The sequence below is a fragment of the Coenobita brevimanus genome, chromosome 20 (genome assembly GCF_032717465.1).
Source record: "Coenobita brevimanus isolate Jiangsu-jjx chromosome 20, ASM3271746v2, whole genome shotgun sequence".
NCBI lineage: Eukaryota > Metazoa > Arthropoda > Malacostraca > Decapoda > Coenobitidae > Coenobita > Coenobita brevimanus.
In genome coordinates, this window is record NC_136973.1 from 8,174,493 (window position 1) to 8,190,876 (window position 16,384).

General features: G+C 43.9%; 2 protein-coding genes across 2 annotated transcripts in view; one reads left to right on the plus strand and one right to left on the minus strand.

Annotated features, from left to right (window-relative positions):
* LOC145391972 (mitogen-activated protein kinase kinase kinase 4-like) overlaps positions 1–16,384 on the minus strand; it is a 503,013-nt gene that overhangs the window by 133,172 nt on the left and 353,457 nt on the right. The gene's annotated exons all lie outside the window — the stretch shown is intronic.
* Positions 1–16,384, plus strand: part of LOC145391820 (uncharacterized) — a 97,763-nt gene that overhangs the window by 67,024 nt on the left and 14,355 nt on the right. Inside the window, exons 7-8 of the mRNA XM_080266308.1 lie at positions 1,262–1,392; positions 15,431–15,562. Of these exons, the coding sequence (XP_080122434.1) occupies positions 1,262–1,392; positions 15,431–15,562 (263 nt within the window). The remainder of the gene's footprint in view (positions 1–1,261; positions 1,393–15,430; positions 15,563–16,384) is intronic.

Here is a 16,384-nt window from a genome sequence, read left to right on the forward strand (position 1 = left end):
TCTCATTCTTTCTAAACTTTTCCATGCACACTTCTACATTTGTCCATAAGGTATTGCAGTTTATTCACTGTCCACCACAAAAGCGAGCACACGGGCAGCCATGGCGACAAGTGTGCAGTCATGACGGTCGGTAGGCGGGAAACGGGGAGGATGCAGGGGCACTCTAGCGGATGTTGCTGGAACTATGTGCCAAAACACAGCTGTTCATCACTGCTCGGCAAATTTAGAGTAGGGATGAACACATATTGGCTTTTTTTTTTGGGGGGCAACCCAGATGTCCGGATATCTTAGGGAATATTTCGAGATTTGGACTAATGGACTCAAGCCCAAAATGTCCAGGACTTGGGATGTCTGGGTCTTAAAGGGATGACTGTACTTCCCACATCTTTGTGGCAAACCACACATGACCACTCTCCATCAACCCTAGATACCATTACTTTTTTTTATCTGCATTTACTCTCAAGCTCTTGTGCCCCCATACCATCTCTCCACATTCTAAATCTTTCCTCTGCTTCTCTTTCATTCTCTGCAATCATCACCTAATTATCAGCATACAGCATCTCCTACGGGAGTCCATTTCTGCAGTAAAATAGTTTCAAGCACTAAGAGAAACAATAACGGGGTAAAGACTGACCCCTGATGCACACCACCATTCATGGAAAACTCGCATCACAAAAAATCTCCATTCACTCTCACCTTAGTGTGAGTACCCACACAAATAGCCATAACCATTCTAACCTGCCACTCATCAATCCCAAGCTTTCTCATTGCCAACTTCACCATCTTGCTATGGACTCTGTCAAAGGCCTATTCCAAATCAATAAAAACAGGTGTTGCATGAAACACATCTATGGAGAAAAAAAAGTATGCCAATGGTTATGCTCATGATACAGAGATAAGACTACAAAAGCCTTGAATGATATGTGAATTATTATGTAGACCATTTCATGGGGCATGAAGTTAATAGTTCTAGATCCTAACTCAACTTATCTTTAAACGGGTATATGTCAACATGATGATATTTCCCACTACAGATAACTGTATTGGCACATTTTCATCTGAGGGAACTGTGACACTTCCACATTTGAATATTATTTTGTGTTCCATGAAACTTGATGAACCTTATTTTTGTGGTAGGAATGAACTAGTTAAGTTTGCTCTCCAATCTAACTACATCTGGCTATCAACTGAGATGAATGGGGTTTCAGATCTTTGTCAGAATAATGTACTATAACACACTGTAATCCTTCAACCTCCACAGAAGCTGTGGATTGCTGGGAAGTTCAAAGGCAGGGAAATAACCAGTCCGGTGTATACACCATCCAGCCTCGCTACTCTTCAACACCTTTCTTTGTTTACTGCGATATGGAGACAGACGGCGGTGGATGGACGGTCAGTACCTATCTATCTCTATTAACTGCAGAGGGGGTGGCCATAAAGTCTAATGTCACCATATCCTCCACCAACAGGTTGTTTGCCCTGCAATTCACACCACTCTCACTCACATACCTCTCCTCCTCACCCTCGGTCTTCCCCTCTCACTCACATATGCCCTCCAAGTTAATCTCTCATTCTCAACAACCAAAACTCTTCAATAACATCACATATGTTTCATATTTTGTACTCTTCATACCCTCTAGTCATCTTCACCTTTACCCTTTCAAGCTAGTGAAGTGTCTTTTTAACTAATCCTTGCTACCTTCAGATTATTTTATTCAGCTCTAGATCTCTTGTAGTTAAGGGGTAAATGAGAGATTTATCTATCTTGTCCAGTGTCAAAACTCTCTATGAAACTGGAGAGTCTGGAGGTAGGTATAAAATTAAGAATTAAAGGATGTAAATTGTAATGATGGGGTTAATTAAAAAAAACAACGACAACAGGCAGACATCTGTCAGGGTAAGTATGGGTAGACATTTTCACCCTGCACTGTTTGGTGAGAATTAAAAAAAACTGTCATTGTCACTGTCATCACCATCATCATCAGCATCATCATAATGACGACCGTGAGTATAATGACAACAATGATGATGGCAAAGATGATAACATTAAGAAATATATGATTAACGCTATAACAAAGTTATGCACTACTCATCTGCTGACTGATAGTCACCAGCTGCAAGTCATGAGAAGAGTTTGAAAGTAAAAATTAGCAGGAGTAATAAGAGATTGGTTGCAACTTCTTTTAAAAATTATTTTTTGGACATGTGGAGAGAACAGAGAATGAAAGACTGACTAAGAGGGTGTATGTAGATGAAGTGGAGGGAGGGAGAGGAAGGGGGAGACCAAGGATGAGGTGGAGGGATGGAGTTGAGATATACAGTATATGAGGGAAGGGGGAATGAGTTGGGGGGAGGGCAGTCAAATGGTGGGTGACAGAGCGACTTGGAGGCGTTTTGTCTGCGGCCACCCTTTACGGAATTTGGGTGTTGGGCCATAGATAGACAGATAGATTTTCTGCTGGTTTGTAATTGTTCTTCCTTTCTTAATAGTCAATTTTAAAGACAGAGATGAAATTAGAGTATGGTATACAAAACACTGGCTGTATATATACTACTGAATAGTGAAGATAACCATTTGCAACCCCCATGCACCCATGCATGCACAAATTTTTATACTTACCTACTGTATTGCCAGACACCTTAATCCCATAAGAGGTGACCACAAACAAATCACCTCCATGTCTCTGAGTCCCCTGCCATTTCACTACCCTCCCCCCCACAGTTCAAACCCGCCTCTCTCATTTACCTTTCCATTCTATCCCTCCATCTCATCCTTGGCTTCTCATTCCCTCCACCTCACTAACATACACTCTCCTCGTTAGTTTCTCGTTCTCCAACCTCTCCATATGGCCAAACTACCTAAATGTATTTCTCCTAATGCTTTCTATCACATCCACATCCACACCACAACACTCCTTCATGTTCTTATTTGTCAGTCTGTCTATCCATGTACAGTAACTCCACATGCTCCTCTCAAACAGCTCATTTCCATTGCTCTCACTCCTGACTTTTGCCTTTCCAACAAGGTCCAAGCTCCATTTCCATAAGTTAGAGTTGGTATAACAATACAGTTAACCCTCGATATAACGAACTAATTGGGGGGAGGGGTGGGTCACTATATCCTAAAGTTTGCTATATCCGAGGGGTTTGGTATTTCCATGGGATTCCCGAACTCAGTTCGCTATATAATGGGAGTCGTTCAGTCTTACAAGCTCAAACATAACCTAAACTAACTCTATGAAGTTTTACATGGAGAATTCAATGGTTTATGAAGTTGTACATGTAAATACAACACCTAGAATAAGAATACAGTATAAAGCAGTATAGAGTACACTTACTGTGTCAGGAAGGGATACTGTTGTCACTGTGGGCTGATTCGCAAACTTCCCCCGCGTTTTAGCGACCTGTGTTCGCAAAATCCGGGGGAAGTTCAGTCGCAATTTGGCCGTTTGTTTTATCGAGGGTTTACTATACTATCTTGAGTAACTTTTATACTCCCATGCTCACTTCTCTATTTCTTACCACTGCCTTCAAAGAACCAGAAACCTTCCTTGCTGTATCCTTGCGAGCATTTCATCCTCAAAACTTTCATCTTAACTCATCACACTACCCAAGTATGTAAATGCACTCACATATTCCACTTCCTCATCATCCAATCTCACTGTACATTCTGACTTCATTTCTCTTGAAGACCATAACTTTGCTCTTCCTACATTCACCTTTAGATTCCACATTTTACATACTCTCCCAAACTCACTCACCAAGCCTTGCAATTCTCCCCCTGTCTTCAATTAACAATACAGTACTATCTGCAAATACAGTACAAAAAGTTTCCAAATGCTGCCCTCTCTCATTAGGGCTGCTCCAACATCCACTGCCCTAACTTGTGTCTCTTCAGTGACTTCATTTCTCTTGAAGACTATAATTTTACTCTTCCCTACATTTGCCTTCAGATTCTCTTTTTTACACACTCGTCCAAACTCATTCACCAAGCCTTGCAGTTCCCCTTTGGATTCACTTAACAATAAAGTATCATCTGCTAACAAAAGTACAAGAAGTTTCCAAACACTGCTCTCTCTAATTAGGGCCACTCCAACATCCACTACCCTACCTTGTACCTCTTTTATAACCCCATCCACATACAGACTGAACAACCATGGAGACATGAGACATCCATGTTTCAATCCAATATTCAGACAGAAAAATTCACTCAGTTTACTATCCACATGCACTGCAACCTTAACACCCTTATACATTCTCTATATGGCATTCAACAACTTCCCATTTATTCCATATATTCTTAATACTTACCACATTCCTTCTCTGTCCACTCTGACATATGCTTTTTCCAAATTCATGAGGGCCACATACAACTTCTTCCTTTCTCTAGAAACTCTTCCACTAAAGACCTTAGGATGAATATCTGATCTACACAACCTCCTCCCTTCCTAAAACTTTCCTGTTCTTCTCCACCTAACTCCTCTTTTATTTCCCCAACTCTGTCAATAAGTATCCTACCATACACTTTTCCTATTACATTCGTTTTCGTATTTGAAGGCTCCAACGTGCTTGCATGCGTCAGACTTGGTCACCTAATGGCAGCTTTTCATGCTGCTCGATCTCTGACAGCCTCCCTATTCAGTTCCTTAACCCTGAGGTCATACTCAATGACCTCGTCCCAGGTCTTCTTCAGTATACCTCTCACTACCCTACCCCCAACATTAACACTTCTGACTTTCTGCACCCAGTTATCATCCTCATCCTCTGCACATGCCTAAACCATCTCAATCTACTCTCCTCATCACAACACCAATACACTCTAGTCCCATCCTACCTCTCAACTCTTCCATCATAAACCAAGCCACTCCCGGGCCTTGAACTAAAGGACGTACCGTACATCCACCTAATCATTGCCATTTCTGTACGTCTGAGCCTGCGAATATCCTCTTCCTTTACTGCCCAGGTCTCACTATCATATAGCATTACATTCCTAACACATGCCACATACAAAGATCCCTTAGCACAAAGTGAGAGCCCTCTCACTGTCAGGACAGACAACAGCTCCCTGAACTTCTTCCAACCACTCCTCACTCTAGCCACAGAGCTGGCTCCGCCCCACCTCCAGCCCATAACATGTCTCCCAAATAACAAAACTCTTCCACACACTCAAGAGACTCACCAGCAGGTTCAATCCTTTCACGTATGGCAATATCTACATGCTCTTCCTGACTCACCGCACACATGAAATCAGCATTAACTCACAGTCTGTCTCTAATACCACTACATCTCTTTTGCATCCACATATCACAAACACTGCACGAGATGGAATTACCGGTACTTCTCTCGCCCTTGTGACAAAACACACATGGCCACCCTCCCACTTCTTTGACAGTACCACCCCCAGCCCTAGATACCATCACTTTTGTTTTATCTGCATTTACTTTTAAGCCCTTGTGCCCCATACCATCTCTCCACTTCCTAAATCTTTCCTCTGCCCCCTTTCATTCTTTGCAACCAACACCAAATTATCAGCATACATCTCCCACGGGAGTCCATTTCTGAAGTCACATGAGAGGGTTTCATGTACCATGATAAACAACAAAGGGCTCAAGACTGACCCCTGATGCACTCCAACAATCACAGAAAAGTCATCACTCAGATCTCCATTCACCCTTACCTAGGTGTAAGCACCCACATACATGGCCATAATGAACCTAACCAGCCACTCTTCAATCCCAAGCTTTCTAATTGCCCACCTCACCACCTCTCTAGGGACTCTGTCAAAGGCCATCTCCAAATTAAAAAACAAAAAAACAAAGTACAGTTCCATTTTCTTCCTATATATTTTTCTTGAAGCTGTCGAACAATGAGTAAGGCATCAGTGGTCCCTTTGCCTGGCATAAACTCAAACTGCATCTCAACAATATTTATTCTTTCTCTACTCATACCTTCTAGAACTCACTCCATTACCTTCATTATCTGGTCTAAAAGCCTTATGCCTATATAATTTCCTCTTTCCAGGGCATCACCCTTCCCCTTGTTCTCATTTACAATTACACTCTTCAGCCAATCATCTGGGACAACACACTCATATATAATTGTATTTATCAGGTCAGTGACTAACCTCACTCCTATATCTCCTGAGGCTTTCAATGTTTCAGCAGTCAACCCAGACACACCTGCTGTCTCCCCACATGCATCCTTCAGCCCTGCTCACAGTAGCAGCGTCAATCCAGGGCCAAGGACTAAACACTGGATCTGCTGGCTCCAAATCTTCCCTGTCCCAATCAAACTCCTCTTTCAACAACCAGCTGTAATGCTCTCTCTGTGCGTCTTTAATTCCCACTGTTCACCATAACCCTTCGTTCATCACTCTTCACACACTCTCTGTGCGTCTTTAATTCCCACAGTTCACCATAACCCTTCGTTCATCACTCTTCACACACTGCTCACCTATGATATTCCTGTTCTCCCTCTTCATCTGGTTTGCCACCTTAAAAATCATAGTCTTCCCCTCCACATGATTTAGGTTACCAAGTAAAAGTCTCTGTGACTTGAACTTCGCCCTGTAAACCTCTTTTCTTGCCCTATGCTTGGCAGCCAAGTATTCCTCTTTGTTACCATCCTTCTTCCATTCCTGGAAAAGCTTTTTCTCCTTAACTGCAACCTCTACACCCTCATCCCACCACTAAGTCACCTTATGTCTTGGTGGGTCTCTTGTCCATCCAAATACTGAATCAGTAACTCTCAAGAGGTTGGTCTAGAGGGTTCTGTACCGTTCATTAACACTTCTGTCCACATGTCCCTGTTCAGCCACCACTCTCCTCATCTCACTATAGAAGGCATCCCTTACTGCCTGGTTTTTCAACTTCCATACTTTCCTCCTAGATGCATGGGTCCTCTTTTTTCATCACCCACTCCTTCAGCACCATGTCACATAATTATTTTTTGTTGATGCATACACTCCTCACACCCTATAACTTTAACATCCCTCACTAACCTCCTATCAGCCCTCCTGACCAGGAAATAGTCTGTCTGGTTGCTATTTCCCCCAGACTCGTATGTAATCAACCTACTGTCTCTTTTCCTAAAATGTGTGTTGCACACAATTATGTTCATTGCCTCCCAGAACTCGAGTATCCTTTCCCCTTCCTCATTTCTTGTACCATATGCACATCCCCCATGTACTCCATATCCTTCAGCTGCTTCACCTACATGACCATTTAAATCCCTACCTAATACTACAATCTCATCATCCTCCATACCACTTACTACACATATTAAGTCATCCCAAAATCTATCCTTCTTTGCCTCATCCAAACCTGCCTGTGGAGCATATGATGATACAATTGCAAACACCATCCCACCGAACAAAATTTTCACTATTATTATCCAGTCGCTTACTCTCATAACATTCATGACATATTCCACCCATTTCTCCCTAACCAACACACCCACATCCCCATATCCATCTGCCAAAACTTATAGCAACAATCCCTCCCAGCAATCTTTCTGGCTGATCCACCCCCCATACTGGACTTCTTGCACACATCCCACATCCACCCACCTCCTACTCATTACCTCAATCACTTCCCCCATTGTACTCCTCAAACTTCCACATTCCACGAAGCTACTCTGATCAACGGGGTGATTTAACGCGTCACGTCCTGAGCACTTTCGCACCTCTGACAACCCCCAGGCCCGAGTATTTTTGGAATTTTTCTTTTTTGGCTAAAACCTCTGCTTTTGGTGAGAAACATTGAAAATTCATAGAGAAATCGCTCACCTGAGGTTTAAAATACTCGATACAGGTACGAGTACCTCCTTACCTTACAGAGTTTTCTATCAGGCTGGCTGCAAAGAAAATGAGTTCTACGGGGGGATAACTATTCCACACCCTCATAAACGGTATTTATTTATTTATTTGGTACGAATTTATATGTAGTACGAGAGTATATTGGTTTTCAAACAGTAATATAGGCATTATAAGCATTGTTTCACTCACTAACTCATCACCATTCCTGATCTTCTTTTGCCACATTACCTGATCATCATTTCTGACTGTTTCTTCCTCTAATGCTATGTAAACCTTGTCCTCCATATTGTCATCGATTGGCGAATCACTCTGGCCCTGAATGTCTTTATTGGCCAGGTCACTGGTAACAGGTGAATTGCCGAGACAATGGGGGAGGGAGGTTATGCTGTGTAAGGCATTATACCTGCTTGGCATCTTGTAGAGGAATAGAGGAAGGTGTCCCATGTATACGTACGAAAAATCACGCGCGAAAATTGAAAATTGTGCAAATTAGGGACCTTGCAATTGCACGACGTACCAGTACATCGTCGGGACTGGCAAATGCAAAATGTTGCAACGTACCTATATGTCGACGGGACGGGGCGGGTTAATGTCCTCAGGCTTGCTTTGAATTACATTCTTTATCTTGGTCATAATCAGTAAAATAAGAAGAGGAGAGACATGCCACAGGCCCCACCCACTGCACAGTCCTGGATCTGGGACCCCTAGCCCACCAGCCTTGACCAGTGGTTGTGGTACTGGCCTCAGGGCACCCTGCCAGGACAGCTACAGGGACACCCTCCAAGCACGCTTTGGCACTGTAATTTCCCTGTCATTATACACCCATTGATAGGGCAGCCTCCTGAGGTGCTACTCCCAGGTTCGGGGCCCCTCTCTATTGTACAGAAGCTGCAACCTGGGAACTGCAATGCCCTGTACCCTTTTGCAGAGGTATGAGCCCCATTTCACCCCGGCCCCACGATCTATGCTGGCTGAGCCCTCGTCATGCCTCCCCTCAAAAGGTCCGCCACTAGGTAGTAGGGGCAAAGTTTTCTGGTCGCATGCACTTGCTGGCATCAACCCATGACGTAGTGGGGTACGTTGTGTGATATGTAAAGCGCATATGGTTAGTATATGACACAGTTAAAGGAAATGTTTGGGAGAGTAAGCTGATCTACTCTCCATGTTAGTGTCACACCGAAAAGGTCAGCAAAGGGGGATGGTTAGGTAGGTAGTGAAACAGGAGCTCCAGCTCTCCCTATCACCGGCATTCCCATTCCCCCTGGGAGTACCACCCTGATCAGATGTTGCTACAGCCTCCTCTAAGACCCTTTAATTACCACACACTTGTTTTTCCCCTTTTCCTTTGTACAAGGGAATAATCCTTTTCCTTTGTATAAGGGAATAATTATACCTGAATTCCAGTCCTCCGGCACTCTACCTTCCTCCCAGGCCAATCTGCTCACCTTCCATATCCACTCTGTTACTACTTCACCACCATACTTCATTATCTCACCACACACTCCATCAATTCCTGTATATATACAGGGGTGTGTGTGTGTGAAGAGAGAGAGACAGACAGACAGACATATAGACAGATACACTGATATATATATATATATATATATATATATATATATATATATATATATATATATATATATATATATATATACTGTATATATATATATATATATATATATATATATATATACTGTATACACACACACACACACAGTAAAACCTCGATATAACGGACTTCAATATACCAGAATTCGCTTGATATTGGACTTGAGGAGCCTACTGAACTAAATTCTTACATACTGTGAAAAGTCCAATAAAGCCTGAAACATTCCGAATTGCCTGACCTCAGTCCAGCTTGGGCAGGGGGATGGTGGAGGATGACGATGTTTGGGTAGGTTGTTGTGACCTTGATGACAGGTGTTGGATGGGCATTGGGTGGTTGTCATGACCTAGATGATGGGCACTGGGTGGTTGTCGTGTCCTTGATGATGGGCACTGGGTGGATGTCATGACCTAGATGATGGGCATTGGGTGGATGTCATGACCTAGATGATGGGCATTGGGTGGATGTCATGACCTAGATGATGGGCATTGGGTGGATGTCATAACCTAGATGATAGGCACTGGATGATTGTCATGACTTTGATGATGGGCACTGGGGTGGGTCAGGATCTTGAGGATATAGATTGCTGGATATGGGTTGGATAACAAGTAATGAAGCAAAAGTGCTAAAGAAAGAAAAAAATTGGTGCGATTCGGATTAATGTCTGATATATCGGAAGTCGAGGTTAGCAAGGGGAAATCCAAATGTCACTTTTATCTGAATTTCACTTTTTCCAGAATGGCTTTGGCCCCAATTAGTCCGTTATTGTGAGGTGTCACTGTTTATATATATGGGTCTGGTTAGTACTTGGATGGGTGACCACCTGGGAACACCAGATGCTGTTGGCATCTCTACATGTCAAGTAGGGTTGGTGGAGGATTAGTGCCCCTCCCTGTAAAACAATTAACTCTAAGCCCTTGGCCACCCCGTTTGGGATACATGGCGTCTGGGTATGAATGAATGGATATATATACAGCTGTATACAGTAATCCCTCAACTATTCGATGTAATAGAGCCAAAGGCATGTCCGGAAAGTGGTCCCATCTGGAAAGTGGGCCTCTGACTGCTAGGCTGGTACTTATGACCCTAACCTAGCCTAACTTTGAAACCCACCTAAATAACTCCCAACTGGATATGCATAGCACCTATTTAAACCTATTTAAGACCATATTCACACCAATAATGGACATAAAGCATGAAATAAATGAAAAGGAACCAAAGAATGAGGAATTAGAAGTGACTGTACCTCAGCACTTACAGCACTTCTGTGGCCACCTTCTCTAAGGCTTTGGCAGTGGTGAAAATGCTCTTCAAGCACGTACAGTAATCCAGTGATATGCTCCACTTACAGTAATTTTATAAACTGTTTGTTATAATTGTTTAACACTGCCCATTGTTAATTGCAACACGCCAGTTTCAGCTGCCAGTTTGCACTTCACAGTTAATCCTTTGCACTCTAAATTCAAATTTCTTAACACTGCACAACACTGTAAATTCCCGTGTGGTCTAGTGGTGAGGTATTGCAGTTTATTCACTGTTTATTCACACACACACACACACACACACACACACACACACACACACACACAAAAAAAAGCACGTGTGGCATCTGCTGTGATAAGCATCCACTTGCAATCGAAGTTAAGCAGTAACTGTTGATGACGGGGAAACAGAGTTGCCAGATCACAACTGCCACATTACCAAACTCCTCAATTTTCATTACCAAATTTAAATTTTCATTACCAAATTTGTAGAGCTAGCATTTATTCTTCACTAATTATATATACAACTGGAAATACAGTAATCCCTCCAATATCTGACGTAATAGAGCCATAGGCAGGTCTGGATAGTGGTCCTGTTCGGATATTGGGCCCCAGCTGCTAGACTTGTACTTATGGACCCTAACTCAGAAAGATATCTATACAACTCCCTCTGGACATGCATAGCACCTATTTAAGACCCAAATCACACCAATAAGGGACATAAAAGACTAAAATAAATGCAAAAGAAGCATAAAATGAGGTTTTTGAGGTAGGTTCATACAATATTCAACATTCTGGGTACTTACTGTACAAGTCCCTGGCTCCTGGACTGGTAGTTATGGACTCTAACCTAGCCTAACTCAGAAAAACACCTCCCTACTGCACATGCATAGCACCTAAGACACAGCATATTCACACCAATAAGGGACATAAAAGAGCGAAATGAGGTGTTTGCGGTAAGTATAATATGGAAAATACAGTAGAGTACAGTATGAAACATTCTGCCTACTTACAGCAAGTCCATGGCCATCTCAATGAATAACCGCCTCCTCTCAGACTCTGACAGTAAGAAGGATTTCCTGAAGCACTTGGAGTACACTGTTCATGAAATCTTGCACTGAACTTAGTCATTCGCACTCAGAAGTCCATTCTCTCCACAGTGCGCACTCTTAATTTATGCTCCATTGTAACTTAATAAGTGTTGCACTCTGCACTTTAAGTCTTTCGACTCTTATAACCATTTTCTAAAGCAAAAACACACAAGTTTATTTACATTAAATTTAGTCCAAAAATTGTTTGTCTTTTCACTCACAACTGTAAATCCTTAACACAATGCACTGTTTTTTTCACTGCACAACACTGCCAATTCCCATGTGGTCTAGTGGAGAAGTTCTTGGCGTCTATTCACTGTCAGAGTCTGAGAGTAGCACAGGGAGGTGACCTACGGGTGCGTCGCTAGGTCGTGGTGATGGCGTACCCACTGCAGACGACTCTGAAGACAGACGCAAACTCACGTCGAGCGGTGACTCCACCGTGGCTATGTGCTGGGCTATGGCTCGAAACATGAGGGCCTGTCTTGGGGAGGCAACAGAGTGGAGCCAGGGCTGGGCACAGCGGGGGTCACGGGCCTGAAAAAACTGTCAATGGTTGATTGACGCAAGGAACTATGATTCTGACGATTTATGATGTGCTGCCTGAAAGCACGCACTTCCTCCACAAGTCCCAAGGGCCCCATCTCCCTGTCGCAGTCCGGGTGTTCCAGGTAGTCCAGAATGAACTCTAGGTGTTCCCGGAGTGCGCTCAGCTTGGGGATGGCTGGAGTTGTGTCATGCTGAGAAGAGTCCGCATCATCGTCGCCGTCCTCGTCGGAATCTTCAAGCTGGGTACTGACACCTGCAACTGAAGATGCGATCTCGATATCAGACAGGGTCTGATACCCAGGATCGCCCTCGTCGTCATCCAACCACTCACGCACGTCGTCCACATCAACATCGTCGCCATGCATACGTAGACGTGCATGGAAGTCATCCACATCAAAACCTAGGAAATCATACTCCACATCCGTTCTGAGAAGCAGACGAGACCAACCATTTTCTAGAGTCTTGACAGGGATTTCCTTCCATGCACTGGCCCAGTTGTAGATTGCAGACGATGTTGTAGCGGCGAAGGTTTTCCAAAGTCCGCTGGCCTCGTGTGTCCCGTCCCTCCCTGCACTCATCCTCGTCCTTGAGAACAACCATCACCTCGTCCAGGAACTTCCGGTGGTATAGGCGCTTCGTTGCCACGATCACTCCTTGGTCCATTGGCTGGATGAGAGCAGTAATATTAGGTGGCAGAAACATGCACCTAATGTGGCCATTCTCAGCCAACAAGTCCTTGTCCCACGGGTGGGCAGGTGGATTGTCGAGGAGAAGGAGGGTCTTTACCTGGTCATGTGGGATTCCCAGTTTCTCCGTCTGGTAATGTATGACCTCCTTGATGAAATGGCAGTGGAACCAGTCTTTGAAGATCTGGGCTGTAAACCATGCCTTCAAAGAATGGTACCAGACGACAGGAAGGACATCCATCACCCCACGAAGACACCGAGGCTGCTTTGCGCGGCCAACAATAACGGGCTTAAGCCGGTGTATGCCGTTAGCATTAGCACAACACAAAGCAGATATCCGTTCCTTGGAGAGCTTGAGGCCAGGTACACGCTTCTCCGTCTCCTCGGCCAGAGTGTTCGTTGGCAAAGAGCGATAGAATAAACCAGTTTTCTCAGCGTTGTAGACTTCACCGAGAGTGAGGCCCTCCCTGTCAATCAAGCCCTTCACCTTGTGCCGAAACTCGTCAACTCCATCCTCGTTAGCATCCAAAGCTTCGCCATGAGCCTTACGGTTGGTAAGGCCATGCCGTAACTTAAACGCGAAGAGCCAACCCTCGGATGCCTTGAAGTCTAGGGCGTTGTGAAGCCTGGCGAACTTCTCAGCAGCAGCCTTCAGCTCCGTACCACGTACCATCACACCAGCAGCACGTTGCTGTCGATACCAAATCAACGTGGAGCGGTCGACTTCAGCAAACTTGGGAGTAAACATCACCTTCCTCTCCACGTTGCTTTTGCTTCTCGACGAGAAGTCAGCTGCGTACTGCATGAGTTTGTCTCGGGATCTCTTAAATATCAAACAAAGTAAATCGGGCCAGGTTAAACACGCGGAGGATGCGTGAAGAAGACCACCCCGTATCTACTTTCTCCAATATCTCACGCTTCTTCTCTAGAGTCAACACCACTTTCTTCCTCTTCTCTGGCGGTGGGGCCATCATCACACACACAAAAGAGAGGCACGAGAGCAGCAGGAGTGCCTGCAGCAGGTAAGGCACCACCACAAAAGCGAGCACGTGGGCAGCCATGACGACGAGCATTCACTTGCGACGAGACAGGCGGAAAGTGGTTATATACTGTACCCGCATGTCCAACACGCATTTGTCCAGCATGATTCGCGTCCAGCACGGCGAGCAAAAAATTAGGATGATTTAATATGATTTAAGTACTGTAAAACGGGTGCGTAAGCATAACACTGACGGAGCTCTGAGAAATGGGCGTAATCCGCGGAGATCGCCTTAAGCGCAATCACCCCTGGTCCAACATGTCATACTGGACGTTCTCGTGACGCTGACAGCCAATCAAAACTTCCGATCAAGTAGCCTCCCCCGCCCGCTATCGTGACATGATCGTATGTCGCCCAATGAAAAACGCTTCTGCTCTCACGTGGTTTTGTTTAAATTTCTCCTGCCACAGCACCACTCAGTCACATAATTCGCATTAGATGGTGCTTTTTTCCCGCTACATTTTCTGCCCTTGCTACTGCATTTTACCCTGTTTACGATGCCTAGGAAGCCTTCTGAGAACCCCAAGAAATGGCGGCACCTAATTCAGGCCACCAAGCTAGAATTCCTCGAGAGGCAGAAGAAAGGGGAGAGGAATTTCAAAGGATTTATAAGGGAGGTTGAGGAGGAGCAGCCGCCATTATCCGCTAGTGACGCCAGCAGCCATCATCCAGGGACCCAGTAGGATTACCTACAGCCTCGGATATCACCTTCCATTCCCAGCAAGCCCACCAACACTATCCTAAAAGGTTAGTTATCATTCATAGTACAGTATCATTTATTATAATTACAGTAGTACCAATATATGTATAGGTATATGGTAGGTATTTAGGGTGACTTTTCCTAGGGTTGCTGACATAATTCATTTTTCCCCATAAGCTCTGTTGTTTGTCCAACACATTTTTGGTCCAACACGGGACCCGTGCATGACAATATTACCGTGTTGGATGCGAGGGTACTGTGTATATATGTGTATATATATATATATATATATATATCTATATATTGTATATACAGTATACTGTACAGTATAAATATACTGTATATATTTTATATACTGTATATATTACATACTGCATATATTATACTGTATATATTATATATTATATACAATGCATTACATGGATTCTCACCATGAATGACTATAAAAAAAATTTATTACTGCTTATTTCAGATGACATTACAGTATTCATCTTAAGAAAGACCTCTCTTATAACAGCAATTAATGAAGGCTACTTCTGACCTTTCCGGTTTGAGAAGTCTCTCCTATGTTGAATGTGAACATGTAGTAGTTGCACAAATAAAAAAATAAAAATACATTCTCAGGCTGGAAGAGTTGTCAGATGCTCTGTCTCTCTCTCTCTAACATTTCTTTTTCCTCAGGTGATCCAGAGGCGGGAGGATGGAACAGTGGACTTTCTGCGGGACTGGCATGATTACAAATATGGCTTTGGAAACCTGGCTGGTGAATTTTGGCTGGGAAATGAGAAGATTCACATGTTAACAAGCCAACATGTATGGAAGTCCGATATAAGTATTGTATAATATTTAAAGTTGCAAATTATCTGTTGTAATGTAGTGTGGCATACATGGTAGGTGGGGATGGTAAGGTAGATGAGGGAACTGTATGGAAAGGGATGCCTACCAACCACTTAATTAATGCTGTGTTACCTTTAAGTGATCTTAACTAAGTGGCAAAACAAATGGCTTCCTGTACTCCAGGAAATAACTTACTACATTCAATGATAACTGTACAGTACCCTCGCGTCCAACACGCGTTAGTCCAGCACGATTCACAACCAGCACGGAGAGCAAATAATTAGTATTATTTAATACGATTTAATTACTGCAACACGAGTGTGTTAGCATAACACGCACAGAGCTCCGAGAAGTGGGCGAAATCCGCAGAGTTCACCTCTAGCACGATCACCCCCGGTCCAACACGGTCATACTGGACATTCCCATGATGATGATAGCCAATGAAAACTTCTGATCAAGTAGCCATCCCCGCCCGCTATCAAGACGTGATCGTGATGCCGCCCAATTAAAAACGTTTCTGCTGTCACGGGATGTTTTGTTTAAATTTCTCCCGCCACAGCGCTCCTAAGTCGCATAATTCGCATTGGAAGGTGTTTTTTTCTTGCTGCATTTTCTGCCCTTGTTACTGCATTTTACCCTGCTCACGATGCCTAGGAAGCCTTCTGAGAACCCCAAGAAGCGTCGGCACCTCCCTCAGGCCACCAAGCTAGAAAGCATCGAGAGGAAGAAGAAAGGGGAGAGGAAAGTTGACATTGCCAAGGCCTACAACATGAATGAAGCCAATGTGAGGACCATTAT